At 37.7% G+C, this 23,045-nt stretch overlaps 1 protein-coding gene across 1 annotated transcript; it reads right to left on the reverse strand.

Annotated features, from left to right (window-relative positions):
* Positions 1-14,989: 14,989 nt before the first annotated feature.
* Positions 14,990-16,051, reverse strand: LOC132607659 (uncharacterized). Its single transcript, XM_060321753.1, has 2 exons — positions 15,513-16,051; positions 14,990-15,395 (listed from the first exon to the last, which is right to left on the reverse strand). The coding sequence occupies exons 1-2, from the start codon at positions 16,049-16,051 to the stop codon at positions 14,990-14,992; spliced, it is 945 nt and encodes a 314-aa protein (XP_060177736.1).
* Positions 16,052-23,045: the final 6,994 nt, after the last annotated feature.

Raw genomic sequence — 23,045 nt, forward strand, 5'->3', positions numbered from 1 at the left:
ATTCCCAAAATTAGGGATATGTAGGCTATTCAAAATTTTGAGGATCGGCCATATTCCTATAATTATCTTGAGACACTTCGAAATAGTTTAAAGAAAACTCTTATTTTTCATAGTCCTCATAGAGTCAGAACTACAAATGGCCCGAATTCTCACGTAGCCTGAGATATGTAGGAAGCTCATAAACCGGGGTCCAGCCATACTTTCGAAATTTTGCGCAAAAGAAGACTGTAATATCTTTTATTCGGTGAAAATTAGGTTTGTCAAATTTGTAGCTCAACGATGGCCTTGCAATCCGCGAACTCCGAAGGGGCAACTGTTGACACCTAATTTTCACCTCATAAAACGCGTATTTTAAATTTCAAATTTTCCCAGTCCAAGACGAAGTAAGGATGCCCTTAAAAAATTAAAAATTTAAAAATCCCGAGAAAATTGCGAAAATTGACGTTTAATTATTTTCATAAAAATTAACAATTACAAGAAATTACAAGTTATTTACTTTCACAAATGTGATTTGAAAAGAAGATACATATCTCGCTCCGTCTAACTCGGAAAAATTGTTAATTAAAAATGACATATGAATTACGACTCATTTTGACCGCATCTTTTCACATTTTTAAATATTGCTCGGAAGTATATCAATATTGGGCTCGTTTTGAAGCTCGTATTTTAAAACGACATATTATAATTTTTATTTCGGCAAATATTATTTTACAAGGGGCGTATTGGACTAATTAACCTAAAACTATATAAAAACTATGCTACATTTTTATAAAAAATAAGAAGGGGATTTTATCCATTTGTACCTTTGTTGGTACTATTTGGATAAGGTCTTTTTGTTTTGGAGGGGGGGGGGGGGGAGGGTACGGCCGATTTTTGGGGGGGAAAAGTACAGCCAGGTGGCCTATTTTTGTCCATAAAATTCTAAATGCTTAGTTGGATGATTTTGAAATTTGGATAAGGATTTTGGGGGGGAAAGTACGGCCAAGTGGCCTATTTTTGCCCATAAAATTCTAATTGATTAGTTGGATGTTTTTTGAAAATTTGAATAAGGATTCTGAGGGGAAAAGCTATGGCCACATGGCCTATTTTTGTCCATGGAATTCTAAATTGGCTTGCCTACAAATAGAAGGGATGGATATTAAGAAAAGGGTTTTTTTTTTGGAGATTTTTTTTTTTTGGGAGGTGACATTTTTTAGGAAAAAAAAAGGAATCTTCTTTTTCTATTTTTGGAAAAAATGAAAAAAAAAAAAAGAAAAAAAAGAGTTCAAATTTGGCATCCTAAAAGCTAAAGTTTGATTTATATATTCAAAGCTTAGCAACAAAAGTTACAAAATATAAGATATACATATAGAAAAATAGAAAAAAAAAATCAAAAGAAAAAGGGTTTTAAAGATTTGTGAAGCGTTTGGTGCTTAAAGTAGATTGAACCAATCCTCATTTTGATCTTTAGGTTGCCCCATCAAAAGGTAACTCTCATTCTATCCTTTATTTCGTTTCGAGTTATGATTATATATTTATTATGATACGTGTGTTAGTTAAAAATAATTCTTTGCTAGCTTAGTCATGTTTGATGAGTAAGTGGACATTATGTGAATTTGATACCATTGAAATAAAATAAAAATAAATTAGAAGTTTGATTTAGATAATGTTAAGTTATTTTGGGTTAGTTAAATCGATATCCTTTATTTCATTTCTAGTTATGATTATATATTTATTATGATACTTGTGTTAGTTAAAAGTAATTCTTTGCTAGCTTAGTCTTGCTTAATGATTAAGTGGATATTATGTGAATTTGATACCATTTGAAAAAATGAAAAAACTTAGCAGTCTGATTTAGACAATGTTAAGTGATTTTAGGTTAGTTAAATTGATAAAAAATAAGGAAAAATCCCATCATTTATTTAAGTTATGATTATATATTGTTTATGATGCTTGTGTAGTTGAAAAAGATTAGATGCTAGCTTAACTTTGTTTATATGATTAAGTGAGTATCCTATGGATTTTTTACTATTTGAAAAAAAGAAAATAAATTAGAAGTTTGATTTAGACAATGTTAAGTGATTTTAAGTTAGTTAAATCGATAAAAATAATAAATAAAAAAATCATCCCATATTTCATTTTAAGTTATGATTATGTGTTATTTATGATGCTTGTGTAGTTGAAAGGGACTATGTGCTAGCCTAACTTTGTTTACATGATTAAGTGAGTAACTTATGGATTTATTACTATTTTTGACAATATTAAGTGATTTTAGGTTAATTAAAATTGATAAAAATAAGAAAAATAGTAGCTTAAGTAAGAATTTTGACATTGTGTTGATAGGTTTAGTGTGATTTATTCATTCTTGTTAGCTTATGATATATATACAAAAATAAAAATAAACCTTAGTTCTTGTGAGTTTGTTACTAATTCATAGCAACTATTGGGCTTGGTTTAAAAGTATTGTAATTCATTTTTTTGGATTTGTAAATTAAATAATTGACCTCAGCTTATTACTAATATTTTGTACACCTGTCTTTTGTCACCTCCCCAATTTGTTTGTGGATCTTTCGAGGCCCACTAACATTTCTAGATCGAGTCAACTCTTATCATGGAAGGACTAAGGCATTAGAGCATAATTTGGAGCGGAAATATTTATTTATGCATTTTTCTATTGGGCTTGGTCGGCCCAATTCCCTACTCTTTATATTATTTACTTGATTATATATATGTATGCTTGTATATAAATTGGAACCCTGAATGAGATTATCACGCCTAAGCGTTGCTAAAATTTATTTTCAAAAAAAAAAAAAAATGTTTAGGCAAATTTAGGATTGTGGATGAGTTTGAGGATTTTGGATACCTTTGATATGATTTTGAACTTATAGGCAAACTTTAGGACTACTATGATTGATTTGAAACTTGAGTTGAAAAAGATGTTTTGTAAACTTGGATTATTATTTTGGGTGAACTGTTTTGACTATTAAAAAAAGCTAATGAGTTAACTTTAAGACTTTTTGTAAAGATTAAAACCAAGAATTGGATAAAAGTTCTAAAAATATGGCTAACCTATGGAGTATATTAGTATGCCTATAACAACTATTTGCTGTACTTAAAAACAATTTTTTTTTCTAAAAACCCTTTTTCTAAACTCGGGTGGGCTACGTAGTGTTCTACTTGGGTTAACGCCTTCGGGTTTTAACCTAGGTGTTCTAGTCCGAAATTCGAAAAAGCCCAATTTTGGGCAAAACTCTACAATTTTCGTTTCTTGAAAAGGAGTGTTTTTGGCATGACTGACTAATTTCAATTTGCGGAAATATGAAATAAAAACTGTTTTTGTCACAAGCAAATTATATCTACAAAGGCATACTATTAGAACCCGTAGGTCAACCGTATTTTACGGATCCTTAATACCGGGGTGCCTAACACCTTCCCTGGGTGATCACCAGAACCCTTACCCATACTTTGGTTAGATTAGAATTCTTTTAAAATTTAACTGTTTTAAATAAACCCTTTTCGAATCGATTTTCCTAATTTCCTAAAAATTAGGTGGCGACTCTAAAATATTATCCATTTAGAGTACCATTACATAGAGGTATATTTTTTCCTTTTTCCCGGTACGATTGACAACTGTATTTTCCCGGGACACTTTCCTTTTTAAATGAGGCAAGTGCAAATGCAAATCGAAAAAAATATCGACCCGCTACATTAATAATTGGGGTTTTTCATATAAGTATGCCGAAGAAAGTAGAAAAAATGAGATGTCGTTTACCTCCCTATTTATAGTACAAGTACTTGTGTTTTACGTAGTAACTAAATCAATCATAGGGATAATGATTCCTTGAATCTCGGGCTCAGCAGTTGTGTGGCGTGCCGTATGGAGAAGAATTTGCAACGGGCCGTATTTCTCGGACTGTTGTCAAATTGAAACATAACTCTTCAGACCTTGTTGTGTCCGAATGACTGAGTCTAGAACGTTCCTATTCGACTAGTCGAACTCATAATGACCTATTGCCCCTCGTTTTTGCTCTGAACCTTCAGCTGTTGGGTTGAGAACTTAGACCTCGGTATTTACCGTATACAGATAGTCCCTCCATTTTTCGGAGGAAATTATTGACTCCGGGAAATAGATCCGAATGAGGCTGAGCAGTTCATACCTTGCCAACTTTGAGAAGACATTCCATCAATCCTGTACTCTGCCCGATACTGATGCTTCATTATAACCACGCTGCCTAATCAGTCTTGGAAAACCCCCGCTTGTCAGAACTTTAAACTTTTCAACTTCCCACTTTTTCGTTATATAAGGCCCACATATCATATTTTGCCATGCACTCTAAAAAAGAACCCTAAGTCCTAAACTTTAAGAACCCTCCTTTGCAACTGCTTGCTTCCAAAAACCCTTTTCAACAATGACTTCCATTTCATTGCTAACGCAAAGTACGACCCATTCTTTGTCGCCGCCACGATCTCCACCATTATCTGCTGCAGGAGCTTCCAAGCCCGAGGAGGAACTAGAGCTCCTTGCTGCTGACATTCTCCTCGCTGGTTTCAAATATGAGAACGACTGCAAGGCTTCTCACCACCTTGAGTCTGTTGAAAAATTTGAATCCTACATTGATGCTGCCACTGTTCCTATAGTTCGAAATTATTGTAACTTGGGTACGGATATCGATGTTATCCCCGTTAATTAGGGGGCAAGAATCAATCATCACATTATTGGTTATTCATTGGTCTGTACTTACCCTTTTGTTATTAGATTTTCTCTTCCTGTTCCTCAAGTTATAGAGGACTTTTGCCGTCGATACAGTGTTTGTCTTGGGCAAATTGCTTCGCAAATTTGGAGGCTCGTGTACTGCATTGAGATCTTGGCCAACATAGCCAGGGTTTCTTTTACCCTTGACCACTTAATCCACATCTAGGTTCCCCGAGTGATTCGGGGTGGCGTAGTTCATTTGTACCCTCGTGGGGCTCGAGGCCTTATAGACTTTAAGGATGATTTCGACAGGGGATGGCTGCATCAGTTTCTTATGATTCACATGGATCAAATCCACCGCTCCCTGTCCGTACCCTTCCCCAAAGTGTGGAATCCTATTTCGACTTTGGTTGAACCCGAACTCATAATCACTATTTTTGAATGGGCGGTTGCACTTAGGGGTGGGCATGGTACGGTATTTGACACTTCGGTTTGGTAATTTTTGTTTTCGGTATTTAAAAATACTATACCATTACCATACCAAATTAATTCAGTATGGTTCGGTATTTTAAGTTCGATTTCGGTATTTTGCGGTACGGTAATTTGATAACCATAATTTGTTTGACTATGACTTACATATATACATATAATAGAGAATTATGACCTCGGCTATTCAAGAAACAACTCAATTATATTATACTAACACCGTACACGTGTAAAAATATTCAAAAGAAAGTACAAGCAATGCCCTTCGTTAATCAATTACACAAAAAGGGCATTTCAATCAAGATATATATACTTCGGTACACAAAAAGGGCATTTCATTCAATTATGTCATACTAACATCTTACACATGTAAAAATAGTCAAAGGAAAGTACAAGCAATTCCAACGTCTAAACAATTAGTTTGTACTAATACTATTTATATATTTGTTAGTATTATATATATATATATATATATATATATATATATATATATATATATATATTGTATATGTGACTATATGGAATACTTCGGTACGGTATTCGGTATTTTCTTTATCAATACCGAATACTGTACCAAATACCAATTTTTTTAAAAAATGCATACTAAATACCGTACCAAATACCATAATACCGAAATCACGGTATCAAAAAATTTGGTTTCGATATGGTAATCGGTATATACAGTACCGTGCCTACCCCAAGTTGCACTGTTAAGCGCTTCTTGTGACGTGGGCCGCACCTAGAGGAATATGGCGCCCGAAGGGTGGAGAGGTAAAAGCCATGGTAAGATTCAGTTTGCTCGTGAAACTTCTTGTTAAATTTTCTAGCTTTATAATCTAAGCCCGAACTCTTGGCTTTCGAGGCTCCCTACGAAGAGATCCTCTTTAAAGGGAAAAAACACTAGGGAAGAGGATACCGGGGTTCGTGCCAAAGAAGAGGATGCTGCTGCTGCTTCGGATAAGGTAACAAGATCGGGAATCACCGCGAGCATTTCAGCTACTCCTTCAGGGATAGGGCTCTAGGGTCAGATCACACATATTTCACAAACTCGGGGGGAGACTCATATTTCACTAACTCGATGAGAGACCTCTCGCGGTGGACCAACCCCGGTGGTCATTCTAGATGAAGATGAGCCATTAGTACAAAACAGTCCCGTTGATAGCTCGACCGTGCCGAAGCACGGCCCTAAATCCACTTAGCCTGAGGACACGAACTGAAGTTCTCAACCTTTGGGTCACTGGACTCGTCTGGCTTTTTCCGTTTCTAGTTTAGGACCATATGTTTGGCCATTTTTGTGCGGTTAGTGTAACCGAGATAGCCGCGTGTCTGTCACAAATGTAATAGAAGTTTACTTGAATTGAATCGAACCCTTTTGGATTATTAATGCTTTCATTCTAACCGAATTGGGTTTATCTTTAAGCATGGATTTTTCTTTTTGTTCGAATCTCCGTTATGAAATGAAACGTCAGGCTTATTGATACCTCCTCCTGTAAGTTTTAAGATAGGCGAGAAACCCAAACGTCTTTTCACATCAACCGTCTTTTCACGTTACGTCCGCCTGGCTTCGAAAACGTGTAACTTTCCCATTAGACGTCCCTTCGTTTATCTGATCAATGCATTCCGTCATAATGACTCTTCGCCTATAAATAGTTCGTCTCTCTTCATTTTCACTATTTACAGCCTTCAAAGAGTTACTCCTCGATTTCTACCCTTGTTTTCACCTTCATCTGAGAAGCCAAAATCTTCATCGGAATCTTCAAATCTTTCGCTGGAATCTTTATCCCATTCTTCACAGTTTTCCCAGATCTTCAAACCTTCATAAATTTTTCTATCATTTTCTCCCTTCTACCAATCTTTAACGAAAAATGGTTTTGAGTCTAAGATCTTCCTCTCATAAGGCCTCTCCGGTTGGATCGCATCGATGGATCGATGCTACTGCATAGCCTGAGGATAAAACCTCGTACGAACCCCGTGGAAAAGATGTCATCCCCTTGGTGTATCATTTCGACTCTGAGTTTACAGTTGAAAAGCCTCCGAAGGTGGTAAAGTCGATCGAGGTTACGACATCAGGTGCTACCCCTCCACGATCGACGGGACCATCATCCCCAAGGTTCGTCCAGATTATGGTTCGAAGGACAGCCCCTCTGAGATCATAATCCCAGGCCTCGATGACAACATTACTACCTATGTGGAGGGATACTCGAGTGTTTACACTTACCCCTTCACCTTCAACTTAGAGGCCTCGATCGACGAGGTGATCTTGGATATATGTAAGACATATAAATTATGCCTTGTGCAAATTAGGCCAAATGTCTGGCAGATCGTCACATGCATCCTCTTCTTGGCGAATAACATCAGGGCCCCATTCACGCTGCACTACCTAATCCGACTCACTACCTAATCCGACTTTACTTTCCCCGAATCTTTTATGGTGGGATCGTGAAACTTACAAAGCGTGGCAAGTACCCCATCTGTTCCAGTGTGGATGAAAACAAGGATCGAGGTTGGCTAGAACGCTTCGTTCGAGTCAAGATCAAGGAGATCATTCCTGGAGGATATCTCCCTTTTCCCGAGCAGTGGAATAACAGTCGTAAGTACCTTCAGTGTCTCCTGAATTTTTTGTTCTTATAAGCTCCTATTGGTCTAACCTTTTCCCCTTGACCCTTTTTTTGTTCCAGCCAAAGAGTGGTTACCGGGTACCATTTTCGGTTTTGACAAGTGGGTGGATGCCATAATGGCCCAGCAGCCCCCACGAACTCCGCACTCGGAAAGATCTTTCTGTGAGCAAATGGGTATCGAAAAACCACGGTAAGCCTCCTGCTTACTTGATTTTGCACCTTTTTTTTTCATCTCATAATCTTTACTGATGAATAGTGATGTGTTACACAGGCCTGAAGAGGGGTAAGGCAAATTTGAGGCTCGAGCCTTCAGTTATCCGGTGCTAGATGAGATGTTTAACTCGGCAAGTACAGAGAAAGTAGTTGCCGAGGTCTCAAAGAGTAAAAAACGAAGCAGCCCCTCCAAAACCTCGACCTTGATGGGTAAAAAAAAAAAGGACCTCCAAAGCTGCCGGTGGCACTTCTCAGACTCGAACGTGAAAGGATGTTCCTGAGGAGAATTTTGTTACGGCGTCTGTCCGTGCTGACACGGCTGCTACCACAGTAGTTGAAATTGGAAACACTCCGGTCATTGTGACAGAGAGAAATGTGGCCGAGATGGCGGACCTGACTGCCGAAGCTTTGGGCGAAGATGTACAGTTCTCCGACCTACAGTCCTTGCCAGATCTTGGCTCATTGGGAATCGCAGCCCCTGCGGGCCCCATTTTGGTGGAAAAAAAACCCGTCTTTAGGTGAGAAGCAAACGGCCGAAGTGGCCGGGACCACTTCTTCTCCTTCCCTCGAGCAGGAGGATTTTGAATATATGTTTAAAACCGCTGTCCCTACTTCTACTGCCATGGCGGACCCTACGGGGTTTAATCTCCCTATTCTTCAAAGGCACAGAAGGCCCTTGAGGGCTACTGAGTTGGGCTCTTGAGTTAACCTTGTGGATATTTTTCCAGCTTCGAGCGCCAACCTGAATGAAACGAAGTCCATCATCGTCACCATCCCGATGGACACAAACTTCATATCTCGACTAGTTTGAGCGGCTTGGTATCTCCGGCCTCTTGTGTCCGATGAGGACCAAGAAATAATAAACCAAGTCTCGTGGCAATGTCTCTTCAACGAGAGCATGAATTTTTCCAACCGGGTACGTTTAACATTCCTGATTTAGAGCTCTTTTAATTACATTTTTATAACCTGTGTTTAATTTGACCCTTTTCCTCCTTTCCTTTTTTTTTTCTTCGCAGTCTATTATTTTGTAGCACGAGGGCTTCCTTCGGTGCATGAAAAAAATGCAGAGCTGCGGAGCCAGATCAAAGATGTTCAGGGCCAGCTGGATGCCTAAGGTCGAGAGACCGAGAAGTTCAGGATTCTTTGCAACAAAAAGAAAAATAGCTACTAGAAGTTGGGGACTCCTCGCCTCTTAAGGCCATACTTGCTGCCGCTAAGAAGGGAAAACTCCGAGTTGAAAATGATCTGGCGGGGTTAGTAGAGAAATATACCATCCTCTTGGTGGATAAGCAGAGGTTTGTACGGGAATTCGAGATTTTATTAAAGGAAGAGGAAGCAGCCAATACTAATTTAAGGCAAGAGCTCAATGCTGTCAAAGCCGAGATTTCTAACCTCATTGCCGAGTGTGCATCAGAGAAGGAAATTTTGAGGGTGGCCTAAGAGAAGGCCCATACTCGAGCTAAATTCGTTGAGAATCTTACTGATCAGCTCGAGGATGCCACCCGAGATCTGAGCGCACTATCCTAGCAGAACGCCTGGCTGATGATCCAACTGTAGCAAGTCTTATCCGAGCGGGATCGTATCCAGGTCCAAGCTGAAGCCAATGTCAAAGCTACCAATGACCATTTTACTCTGCGAACCGAGCACATGAAGTGGAAGACCCGTATTCTTACTCTTCAAGAGGTCCAGCGAGGCTTCGAGGATATAGGTGCGAAGATCGCCCAGGCCGAGGAAATTGAGTCCCGGACACAGAAAGCAATTTTGGGTGAAAGACCGGAAGATGAGCCCGCTGTTTTAGAGGAGTTAGATTCCTCTGAAGAGGAATAGATAGGCCCTTGAGCCATGAATGTATATTTCTTTTGTGTTTGTAAATTTTTACCAAGGTCGGTATCTGGCCTTATATATATATTATGAAAGTGTTCGTTTCACCGATGTCTTTTCAAGCCGATCTTCTCATTTTTCGACACTTAAATACTATTTATTTAATGTCTACTTGAAAGAAATAGATTCGTACTAATATCTCATTCAAATATGAGTTAGGCTCGTTGTTTTAAGTGAACCACTCTTGACAACAAGCTAGCTTTGTGCATCGAGACTTTTATTTGTTGCTGACTATGTATACAGACTTTATTTTATGCTTGTGAATTCAGACGTCTCCAAATCACTTCGGGCATTTGGGTTGATAATTCCAAGCTTTTAGGCTTGGTATTTTTTAGTCTCAGGCTTAGTCTACTTGAGACTTTTAACGCCTTTGTGTATGAGTTGGGCTTAATTTGCTTAGAAAAGCCCTTATTTTGTTTGTCAATTGTTGACGGTAGTCCCTAGTTTATAGCTGCTCTCGATCTTAGAGATAATAAAAGAGAAAAAAGGACTTATGGGTGCGAAATGAATATTCGCGCAATGCTAATATGTGAAATGTTTAAATCGAAGTGCTCTTCTCATTTCACAAACTTGTATGGTACAATTGCCGAGGGGAATTCGATTCATTTTTGCCGTAGCAAATAAGACTAACCGGGCACGACTCATTCGGTCGTTTAGCCCTTACAATAAATCCTAGTGCGGACATTTCAAAAGTTTTAAAGATAATATTAATTCGGCCTCTTTGGGCTATGTGATAGTCCCTTAGTGTTTGTGTCAGACGTATGAGAAGAGAAACACTATCGTTAATACAGGGCAGTCCCCAGTCCCAATACTTGTCTGGTCTTTGGCATTAAAGTAACACGATTTACGTTGTTGCCTCATTAAAAACCTTGCCGGAAAACCCCACTTTGGGACAAAACCGAGCTAAGGGAAAAAGGGTGCAACACGCATTTTCAGGCCTAACTCTAATCTTCTTAAATTTGTTCTGGCTTGCTCTTACAAAGATCAAAACGAATAAGCTTAAGAAATTCACGAAGGGTGCAGAGATCGTAGCAGGGATCGTACCTTAACGATAATATCTCTTCAAGTGTGCTATATTCCAATTACTTGGTAGCTGTTAGCCGTCCTCCGACTCGAGTTGGTACGAGCCTTTGGCAATTATTCTGGTCACCCTGTACGGCCCTTCCCAGTTTAGACCAAGCTTTCCCTCGTAAGGATTCTTTGTGTGCAACGTGACCTTTCGAAGGACTAAGTCCCCGATTTGGAAGTGTCGAAGGTTCGATCTTTGATTGTAGTACTTACCCATTCATTATTTCTGAGCTGCCAAAGTAGTTCCTCTGTTAAGTTGAGTTTTACTGCCATAGCCTCGTCATTTGATTTCTCCGTAGCGTATCGAAACCTCAGGTTCGGTTCTCCGACTTCAATTGGGATCAAGGCCTCCGCACCATACACCAAGGAAAATGGCTTATCACCGGTGCTTGACTTCGAAGTTGTCATGTAAGCCCAGAGCACTTCTGGCAAGATTTCTTTCCATCTGCGTTTGGATTCATACAACCGTTTTCTTAATTTCTGAATCTTGTTTGTTGATTCTGCTTATCCGTTTGCGCTCGGATGATACGGAGTGGACATTATCTTCTTGATCTTCAAGCTTCAAGAAAATTATTAACTTTGTTGCCTATGAATTGTCGGCCATTGTCACATGTGATCTCAGTTGGGATGTCGAACCGGCAAATGATGTGGTCCCATATGAAGTTGATGACCTACTTTTCTCGTATTTTTTCAAAAGCCTCTGCTTCAACCTATTTAGAAAAATAGTCAGTCATAAACAAAATAAAACGAGCCTTATCGGCTACCCAAGGTAAAGGGCCAACTATGTCCATTCCTCACTTCATGAATGGCCATGGGGACAATACCGGATAGAGCAATTCCCCTGGTTGATGGATCATTAGGGTGTGCCTTTGACACCTATCACGTTTTTGAACAAAATTCTTTGTGTCTTATTCCATATGATCCCAATAGTAACCGGCTCGAATCAACTTCCGAACCAATAACTCAGCTTCGGAGTGATTACCATAGGTCCCTTCGTGGACCTCACATATTGCATAGTCTGTCTCTCCCGGCCCCAGACATCTGGCTAAAGGACCGTAAAATGAACGTTGATAAAATTTCCCTTTGATCACATCATATTATGCTGCCTTGGTCCTAAGAGCTCGTGATTCCTCAGGGTCTGCTGGTAACTTTCCCTCCACCAGATAACCGATATATTTATTCCGCCAGTCCTAAGTTAAACTCATCATGTTGACTTCGGCGTAGCTGCTTTCAATAGCAGACTTAATCAATTAGACCACCGTACCTGAGTTAAATTCTTCCGTTCCTACCGAATAACCAAAGTTAGCTGATATACCAGCTTCGATATTTTGTTCCCTCGGCACATGCTGCATAGTCCATTGTTTGAATCGGTGTAGACTCATGTGAATTTTCTCCAAGTATTTATGCATCCTATCATCTTTTACATCAAAGACCCCATTTACTTGATTCACGACCAAGAGTGAGTCATATTTTGCTTCGATGATCTCCGCCCCCAAGCTCCTGGCCAGTTCCAAACCTGTAATCATAGCCTCATTCTCGACTTCACTATTAGTCAATTTTAATGTTCTTATAGACTGCCAGATGATCACCCGCAGGGGCCTTAAGTACAATCCCAGGCCCTGACCATTTCACGTTAGATGCTCCGTCCGTGTACAGGGTCGAGATAGGTTTTACCCGAGATTAAAAGAAATTCTTTCTCTACCTTGGGCACCATAGCGGGGGTGAAATCTTTTACGTAGTCTGCCAAGATGTGAGACTTTATAGTCGTTTAGGGTTTGTATTTGATGTCATATCCACTAATCTCGACTGCCCACTTTGCTAACCTATCGGATAACTTCGGTTTATGCATAACATTTTTCAACGGGTATGTCATTACTACGCATATGGGGTGACATTGAAAATAAGGCTTTAAATTTCTAGATGCACTCAATAAAGCTAGGGCCAATTTCTCTAGGTGGGGATAACGTTTCTCCGCATCCCCCAAAATTCTACTAATATAATAAATCGAAAATTACGTGCCTTCTTCCTCTCGGACCAGCACCCCACTTACAGCGACTTCAGACATTGCCAAGTACAGGTACAACTGCTCGTCTGCCTTTGGAGTGTGCAGCAGAGGCAAGCCCGATAAGTACCGTTTCAATTCTTCCAGGGCTCGCTGACACTCCGATGTCCATACGAAGTCATTTTTCTTTTTGAGCAATGAGAAAAATCGGTGGCTTTTATCAGAGGACCGAGAGATGAATTTTCTTAGGGCCGCAATCCTTCTGGTCAACCTCCGAACGACTTTCACATCCTCCGCTACCCAGATATCATCAATGGTCGTGATCTTATCCGATTTAGTTTCGATTCCTCGATTCGTCACCATGAAGCCTAGGAATTTACCCGAACCGACTCCAAAGGCGCATTTCTCCAGGTTCGGCTTCATATTATATTTGCGCAGTATATCGAAGGTTTCCTGCAAGTGCTTCAAATGGTCCTCCGTTTCTAGGGACTTAACTAGCATATCATCAATATAAACTTCCATTGTTTTACCTATTTGTTTTTCGAACATCTTGTTAACTAGGCGTTGATAGGTAGCACTGACATTTTTTTAATACGAACAACATTATGTTACAACAGTAAATTCCATACTTAGTTATGAAAGAAGTCTTTTCTTGATCTTCCAGGTTAATCCGAATTTGGTTGTACCCATACTAAGCGTCAAGAAAGCTTAGTATCGCATGTAATCGATGTTAGGCAAAGGAAAGGAATCCTTCGGGAATGCTTTGTTCAAATCTTTGTAGTCCACACACATTTATTACCCTTTTTGGGTAAAACTACTACGTTAGCTAGCCAATCCGGGTATTTAACCTCCCGGATGGATCCTATTTTTAACAACTTCATTACCTCCTCCTTGAAGAACATGTGTTTGACCTCGGCCATTGGTCTCCGTTTCCGTTTTACCTGGGTGAACTACCTGTCATATCTAGGTGGGACCATGCAAAACAATCGGCATTAGCTTGAAGAAATTTGATTAATTTATTCCTGAGATCTGAGGTTAACCCCGTACCCAAGTATACCTTCTTGTCCGGTAGATGGGCGAACATAATAACTTGCTTAAGTTCTTCCACTGTTGATTTTGTTGCATCCGAATCATCCGGTAGCACAAATGACCTGGGAACGCCAAAATCATCTTCTTCTGGGTCTACCTTTTCTTCTCCTTCGAGTCTGGCCGGATCCATATCCTGTGACTGCTATTTGGTGTCTTTACTTTTGTTCGCATCCTCTACATCCTCGTGTACGGTTGTCTTTGGCGTTTGAACAACTTCTTCAACAGCGAACATTTCTTTTGCTGCAGGTATTTCTCCATGAATGGTTTTTACTCCTTTCGGGGTTGGGAATTTCAACATCTAGTGTAAGGTTGAAGGCACTGCCCTCATGATATGTAACCATAGTCTTTCGAGCAAGGCATTGTACCTCATCTCTCCATCAATGACATAGAACTTTATGTGCTGCACGACGCCGGCCGCATTTACTGGTTGAGTGATCCCACCCTTGGTAGTTTTACAAGCCATATTAAACCCGTTGAGGACCCGAGCTGCTAGTACAATCTGATCTAACAGTCCCAGCTTCTCTACAATTTTCCATAGGATAATGTTGGCCGAGCTACTTGGATCAATCAAATGCATTTTACATGAGTTTTGTTTATAAGAACACTTATTGTGTGGTTGAATGATGCCCCCCGCATCTTCGTCGTTGAAGGAGATAAATCCATCCGGTACATAGTCCCTGGACCTCTTCTCTCAAGTGATTGAGAATTTTATCTTCTTTATTATCGGGCCTCGGGGTATTTCTACTCCACTGATGATCATCTTGATCATATATTAGGGTTCCTCCGGTTGGGTCTTTTTGTTGGTTTCCCTGTTCTTGAAATGATTCTTTGCTCGTTCATTCAGAAACTCCCGGAGATAACCGTTTTTAAAAACCATGCCACTTTGTTCCTTAACCCTTTACAGTCGTCGGTCCGGTGTCCATGAGTACTATGGTAGTCGCGTATCAGGTTTGGATCCCGTTATGAAGGGTCATTTCGTAGTGGCCTTGGCCATCTCGCATTTTTGATATGATCGATAGCAGCTACAATGGCTGCCGATTTAACGTTGAAGTTATATTCAAACAACCTCGGGTTTTCACCGATGTCAGACATCCCAACAGTGTTGTTTTTGAACTGCAGACCCCTGCTCCCCGAGCCGCGATCACTTCGTCTGTCACTTCCCGTTGTATTGGGGCTAGGATCATTTTTTCCCTTATCTGACCTGGAGCTGAACCTCTCGGGGTGAGGGTATGGATGATATATGTCTCTTGATGGTTGGAATTTTGTTTCTATTACCCTTTTTGGTCTGTCAGAATTTTTTATCAGATTCACCGGACCTGGTGGGAACTCGAGCTGATCATCCTCCACTCGTGTCTTGGGTTCATACCTGTTATGGACATCTGCCCATGTAACGGCTCTGAACTCTAATATATTTTCTTTCAGTTTGAGGGAAGCGTCAGAACTTCGAGGGTTAAGTCTCTTCGTGAAAGCTTAAGCTGCCCACTCGTCGGGAACAGAAGGCAGCAACATCCTCTCCTTTTGGAACTTTGTCACGAACTCTATGAGCCTTTCATCGTCCCTTTGGAAGATCTTGAATATGTCATCCTTTCTTGCTTGCACCTTCCGGGCCCCGGCGTGAGCCTGCACGAAAGCATCTACGAGCAATTCGAAGGAAGGAATAGAGTGCTGGGGCAGCGTACAATGCCATTGCATGGCTCTCTTAGTTAACGTTTCACCGAACTTCTTCAACATTACCGATTCAATTTCATCATCCTTCAGATCGTTGCCCGTTATGGCACAGGTGTAAGCAGTTATATGTTCTTGCGGATCTGTTGTCCCATCATATTTTGGGATATCCGGCATCTTAAATCTCTTTGAGATCAACTTCGGAGTCGCACTTGGTGGGAAAGGTCTTCGAACAATATATTTGGTTTCTGGCCCGGTCAGAATTGGAGGTGCCCCTAGAATCTGATCCACTCGAGAATTATAATCCTCCACCTTCTTTTCGTTGGAGTCGATCCGTTTAGACAATGTCTCCAACATCTTTATCACCTCAGATGATTCATTGGGCACCGACCGTTCTCGATAGCTACTTATCTCAATTTCCCTACGGGCTGGCACTGGTACTCGGTTTGGTTAACTACCCTGACCCCATTGTTGTTCTTTTGGAGTTGAGATATAGCCGCCTGGTGTTGTAGTATGGTTACTTGATGTTCCTGCAATAAATTATAAATCACACGTAAGTTAATCTCCTCTCCCATCTTTTCGGCCACCTTACGAGAAGATGCCCTATCAACGGGCGGATCTCCGCTGTCGTTAATGGCTACATTAGAGTTGAAAGCACTCGCATCAACAGGAGGATCGTCGATTGGGTCACCCAGAGCCATGATGTTCAATCGTATCCCATTGTTAGGGTTCTCATCGTGGTTGTTGTTATCCGCATTATTTAAGTGAACAAAGTGGCTGAGGTTCGACATGTTGAAGCAAAAGGCAAAAGAGCAAGTGAAAGTTGGGTTGCAAACAAATCACCGCTATTATCCTTAGCCTCACGGTGGGCGCCAAACTGTTTACCCATTAAAAAGGTAACAATTAAATTTGTATGTGGTTTAAAGGATATGCGATTTGATTCATTTATAGAGTAAAGGAATAACAACAATGAATAAAGATTAATGACAAGAAAGTAAAAAGATAGCCTCAATGGATTTGAGGAACAACGTATCGACTGGTACGAACTGAGCCTTAAGCGCTTCAAACCCAAACCAATTAAATTCTATTGCCTCTGATGCTTATAGAGCTTTAAGAATTAGGGTTTTTCATATAAGTATGCAGAAGAAAGTATAAAAAATGAGATGCCTTCTTATGAGGGTTTACCTCCCTATTTATAATACAAGTATTTGTGTTTTTACATGGTAGCTAAATCAATCAGGGGGATAATGATTCCCTGAATCTCGGGCTCAGCAGCTGTGTGGCGCGCCGTGCGGAGAGAAATCCGCAAGGGCAGTATTTCTCGGACTGTTATCAACTTGAAACATAACTCTTCGGATCCCGCTGCGTCCGAATGACTGAGTCCAGAACGTTCCTATCGGACTAGTCGAGCTCATACTGACCTATTGCCCCTCGTTCTTGCTCCGAACCTTCGACCTTTGGGTCGAGAACTTAGACCCCGTTATTTACCATATACATCCAGGATAGTGTCCTCGAGTCAGAACTTAGTGTCCTGAAGTTCTAGATAGAGAAAGAGAGCAAACGACAGAATAATTAATCCGTCACGCTTGGTTATATGAAGATAACTGGCTATTTTTATGAACCCTAATTATTATATTAACAAACGATCCTAAAAGTGACTAGCTAGAATAATTTGAACAAAAAGGGAGAACCCTTTTAACATTATTTGCCAGGAGAATTTTATAGTGTCCAAAGTTGATTTCTCCAAAAGAATGATGAGGTTTAGAGTTCAAAGTCGATTCATCTTTTTTTTTTTCTTTTTTTTTTTTTGAATTTGAATGTTGATATTTTAATTGTTATAAAATAACATTAACTTAAAACCTAAAACTAAATTAAATTTTACTATATTTCGCAATGTATATAGTAAAATAAAATGTTTGCAAAAAGAAATGATTTAAATAGCAGCAATGTCATTCTTTTCCCAGATGAAGGGGCTAGTTTAGTTTGATTCCTCACAATTGAACCAATCATGTTTGATACAAGTGATTTTGTTTGTACATACACGGCTGGTGCATTTTCACCGATGTGCATAATTATTTGCCATGTGTAAATATTTTATCATGCAATGACAAGGAACATATGTTACTATCATAATAGTCGACAATTGACACCAACGGTGTATATAATTTTGGTACTATAGTTACATTAGACATCCTTTTCATGGAACTTTGTACTTTTTTTTTGAACCGCACAACTCCACATGCTTTCAACTAATCAATGATGGTGTGCTCAAGGCCCCAATTAGCACGATCTGAGACTATTTCACAATTTTTCTATTATATATAAGTGGCTAAGGAGGACCAACACAACAATATCTACTTATATTCAAAGCTTTATAAATTGTACAAACAATAAATATTTGTATCAAAAGCTATATAATCTATATATTTTAATCAACTGGTTTTTTATTCTACGTGGACATATGTTATAGTGCTTAATATTTATTCTCTTCTCATGTATAGACGTGTGCACTTCAATTTTAATTCTCCGTGCACTTTTACTTGCTCACTTTTGATTTTTCACGTTCTTGCTGAATATTTATCCTCTTCTCATGTATAGACGTATGCAGTTAAATTTTAATTCTCCTATACAAATTTATTTCCTCCGTGCACTTTTACTTGTTCACTTTTGACTTTTCACGTTCTTTAAGAATTAATAAATCCCACGTGGACATATGTCATAGTACTGAATATTTATTCTCTTCTCATGTATACACGTATGTACTTCAATTTTAATTCTCCGACACATTTATTTCCTCCGTGCACTTTTACTTGTTTAGTTTTGACTTTTCACGTTCTTGCTGAATATTTACATATGTCATAGTACTTAATATTTATTCCCTTCTCATGTATAGACGTATGCACTTCAATTTTAATTCTCCGACACATTTATTTTCTCCGTGCACTTTTACTTATTCACTTTTAACTTTTCACGTTCTTGCTGAATATTTATTCTCTTCTCATGTATAGACGTATGCAGTTCAATTTTAATTCTCCTACACAAATTTATTTCCTCCGTGCACTTTTACTTATTAATTTTTGACTTTTCACGTTCTTTAAGAATTAATAAATGAAGTACTCCATCCGTCCCATATTACTTGGCTACATTACTTGACTTTTCACTTTCTTTAAGAATTAATAAATGAACTACTCCCTTCGTCCCATATTACTTGGCCACATTACTAAAAATATATGTGTATTTTTCTATTCTATATTTTTCTTAGATTTTTTTTATATTTCTATTATATATAAACGCCCAAGGTGGACGAACACAGCAACAATAAGTTTTACAAAAAACAACTGAAATTGTACTCTAAGCAGGGACTAGCGTGTGTACATTTTAGAAGTTAAACATTAATTCTACCTCTTGTGTGTTTACTTTTTAAGTCCCCACGGGTCTGCAGTGTCTCAATTGTCCTTTCATTTCCTTCATTTGGCATATACTCCCTCTTTCTCAATTTAAGTGTCTGTGTTTGACTAGACACGAAGTTTAAGAAATAAAGATAGACTTTCAAATCTTGTGGTTCTAAATTAAAAATATGTACAATATAATAAAATATCCTTTGAATTTTGTGATTATAAATATGACATGTAGGATATTTAAATTGTCAACTTACTAAATATAAAAAGAGGTGGACTTAACCAAAATAAGACAAATTTTAATAACAATTGAAAAATTAAGGGGAAAAATAAGAGGAAAAGGAAAAAAAAAAATATAGAGACTCACTAAGGTAAATCGCAGTATCCTTTGTAAAATATATAAACCATAAAGACTAACTAAATTGAGTAACCAAATTAATCATGTTGGTCGCACGGGCATAGTTTGCTAGTTCCTGTATATGTGCAACAGTTTGCTAGTTCCTATATATGTAAAACTCTAGTATATTAATAGAATATACTACATGCAAAATAAAGATCAATTTAGAACAAAAAGTAATGCTTTAAACCACCACAATTCCAGTATGCAGTATATAATAATGTATAATTACTGCATAATTTATGTGTATTCAGTGTGTATATATTACATACTTGATTACACAATACTTGTTATACACTGAGTATACATCAGCAACGGCTACAAACTGTTATGACTAGTTTTTTAACCGGTTATCGATTTAGAGATATCTCGCTATGTTCTCACGAATAAAAAAGAAAAAAAAAATCCAATTAACGATGTATAAGTCAGTATAACTGCATAAGCTAACCATATATACAATTTTTTTTTAAAAAAAAATCCGATATTCGTATTGAGGCCCAATTAAATTCGGATTCGCATCGAAAATTTTCACATTAGGGGTATATAAAGCACTCTCTAACAGAGGCGACTCCGTATCCAGTACGGTTTGAATTCGAGACTTTGATTGTAAAGGATGAAAGACTACTTATCATTTCACTACAACTCTCGTAGATTTCTTGGAAATTGATGGTTAGACTCTTATGTGTGTGTTCTAGATGTAGAATTACCATTGACCCCAAAGCAACACCCCGCTTAAGTTAATTGATAATTGCTGATAATTGCATTTTATGTGGAGGAAAAGATGTTAGAAATAAGAAATATACATATATACACATGTTGCATATATGGAGAAAATATTATCTAGAAGTTGATGACTACGAAACTTTTGGTCTTTGCATGAACTTCTATATTCATAGAGTGATAGAGATGCCGATTTTTTAACCACCGACAGATGACACGGCAAGCAATGACTGTTTTTTTCTTTCTTGTTTTGCTTTAATTAAGTTCGAGTATTTTGGGACTGGTGGTCTTTGTTTACACCATTCATGGAGGAAAACTATCATGATTCGCCCGTGTGACAATAGGTACAAATTTAATACTACACTATTTTAATTTGTATGATGCTCTTCAGATTTTAAAATACGTGATACCATCTTATATTCACACAGCTCTCAAGCATTTATATTTCATTAATTAATCAAATTTTGAACTTGATGTAACGTTTTATGTTACGATTACATTTTAAAACCCCTATGTAACGTTTTACGTTACGATTACATTTTAAAACCAGTGCTAAATAAAATACAACAATAAAATAATAACTGCAAGCAGTACAAATATTTTTTGAATGATATTATTAGCTGTATGTGTAGAGAACGGGATACAATCACTACCACTTGCATCAACTTCATTTTTAGCAAATAACTCTTGAAAATAACACAACTTATTCTATTACTAGTGAAATTGCCCGCGCTTCGCGCAAATACGAAAGACAATGATTTTACAAATTGACACTTTTGAGTATTTTGTTTTTTAGAAAAGAAGAAAATAATTTCTCATGTAACCTGGATTAATCTTATATTTATTTGAATATTTTCTTTTCTTTTTCTCTTTGAGTTATACATTTGACTTCAATAGACATTCAATCCAAGTCTAGGAGTAATAAAAAAGAAAAGTAAAAGATGTTAAGAAATATTTGGAGAAATGCAATGTCCGTTGTTGGACTTCATTCCAACTTTTTCTCCTTTTATAATGTCTTATCCTTTATCTCCTATGCCTTCTTATAATGTTTTATCCTTTTATCTCCTATGCGTATTTCCTATGCGTTGTCATTACTTATTCTTTCTCTTACTCCCCTATTTTTTTGCCTCACGTTTGCAGAAATCTTTATTTTTCGTTGTAAAGACAAAGTAATTATATAGGAATTAACACTAACACTATAACTATAAGCCTCCAACATGCATAAGATGTACTTAATAAGAACATTATATATATATATATGTCATTTTTCTTTTCAAGCACCTGATGAGTCATTTATGTCTGATGTTTTCGCTACCTACCAGAAATTCAAAGTCACTTTCAAAGCAAACACAATTAAAGAAATAAAAGAGATTCTACCACAAAAAAATTACCTCGAAAGGCTCTTACCTCCGTTTTGCAAATTTTCACTATCTCGTGTAATTTACCCTTAAACTCAACCTACAACTAAAAAAGATTCTACCACAATGTGCACCGCAAAAATTTACCTCCAAAAGACTCTTGCAAGGCTTGCGAATTTTCACTATCTTGTGTAATTTACCCACCTGTTCAATCTCCAATCGTTTTCGTTCACATAAGAAAAGTATATAAATTTCAATATATTAAAAAACGAAATTGATTAGTATGTGAAAAACTCAGCATATTATCAATTGTAGAAGAATTGAAGATAGAAATACGAGGAAAAAGTTGTTATACTGTGGCAAAAACACAACAGGAAAAAAGGAAATAAAATAACAAAAAGAAAAGGAGAGAACTTTCTCTGCGGAGATTAGACTGAATTGAGGAGAAGAATGATATGCTTATGTATAGCAATACTCCGTTTGTAACTTATGGGTAATGGGTAATACAAATAGAATAGTAACGCATACAAAGTTATTGTAATAAATTTAGTCGTAAACGCGTTAATTTTCATAAAGGTACATTTTTTTAATCTTGGGAAGAATAGCGTTATTCAACGGAAATAATGAATAACTCAACAAATAAATAAGAGGAAGTTAGGAAAAAAAGCAAAAAAAGGATAAATAAGAATGGTGGTCATAGAGAGGTGCCACATCACCTTGTTTATGCATAGCTTTATATTATATATAGATTTATTTTACAAAAAATAATTTAAAGGAATACATATATTCTTATGTGCCTTTAAAAAAGTCAAATATTGATTGAAATGAGTAAAGTAAAAAAAGAAAGAAGATAAATAGACAGTGGCGGACCCAGAATTTAAGGGTCGTGGGTGCAACTAAAAGATAACTACATTTAATATTGTTATTACCAAAAATGAAATGTTTGACCAACAGGTTCGAACACAGGTCCCCTTCCACCCAAGCCTTTAAGTTCCACTTGGAAATCAAAACACCCAATTGTCTTATTCGTTTCCAGGGTGCTTTTTTAACATTTAAACCTAAATTTCATATATTTCTTATATAACTATACCTAGTCCACGTTGAATTTAACGGGTGCTGGAGCATCACGAAAAAGTACATAGGTCCGCCCCTGTAAATAGAGTTATAACTTCATTTTACATCATTACCATTCTAGAGTGAACCTATATACAAAGGGGTTAGAATCGTGTATACTCGATTTTCGCCTAATTGAAACCTGGTTCGTCAACCTAAATATTAACGAACACAACTAAATGTAATCACTAAATAAATAACACAAACAATTTTACCATATTACCAATCAATATTTATTGAAAAAAAATTATTTGTACTTTTTATTAGTAATTCAATTGAATAAATATTTTACACCTTGCGTGCATAGAATTAAAATTCATTTTCTCAATGTAAGAAGAAGAAAAAAGTAAATAAACAAGAAAAAA

Source organism: Lycium barbarum, chromosome 8, assembly GCF_019175385.1.
Source record: "Lycium barbarum isolate Lr01 chromosome 8, ASM1917538v2, whole genome shotgun sequence".
In the NCBI taxonomy this organism is placed as follows: Eukaryota; Viridiplantae; Streptophyta; class Magnoliopsida; order Solanales; family Solanaceae; genus Lycium; species Lycium barbarum.

Coding starts and splice junctions, on each gene's coding strand:
- LOC132607659 (XM_060321753.1), bottom strand. CDS start 16,051: ATGTTGGAGACATTGTCTAAACGGATCGACTCCAACGAAAAGAAGGTG. Junction 15,396..15,512: donor CTGCCTTCTGTTCCCGACGA/GTGGGCAGCTTA, acceptor TGTCCATAACAG/GTATGAACCCAAGACACGAG.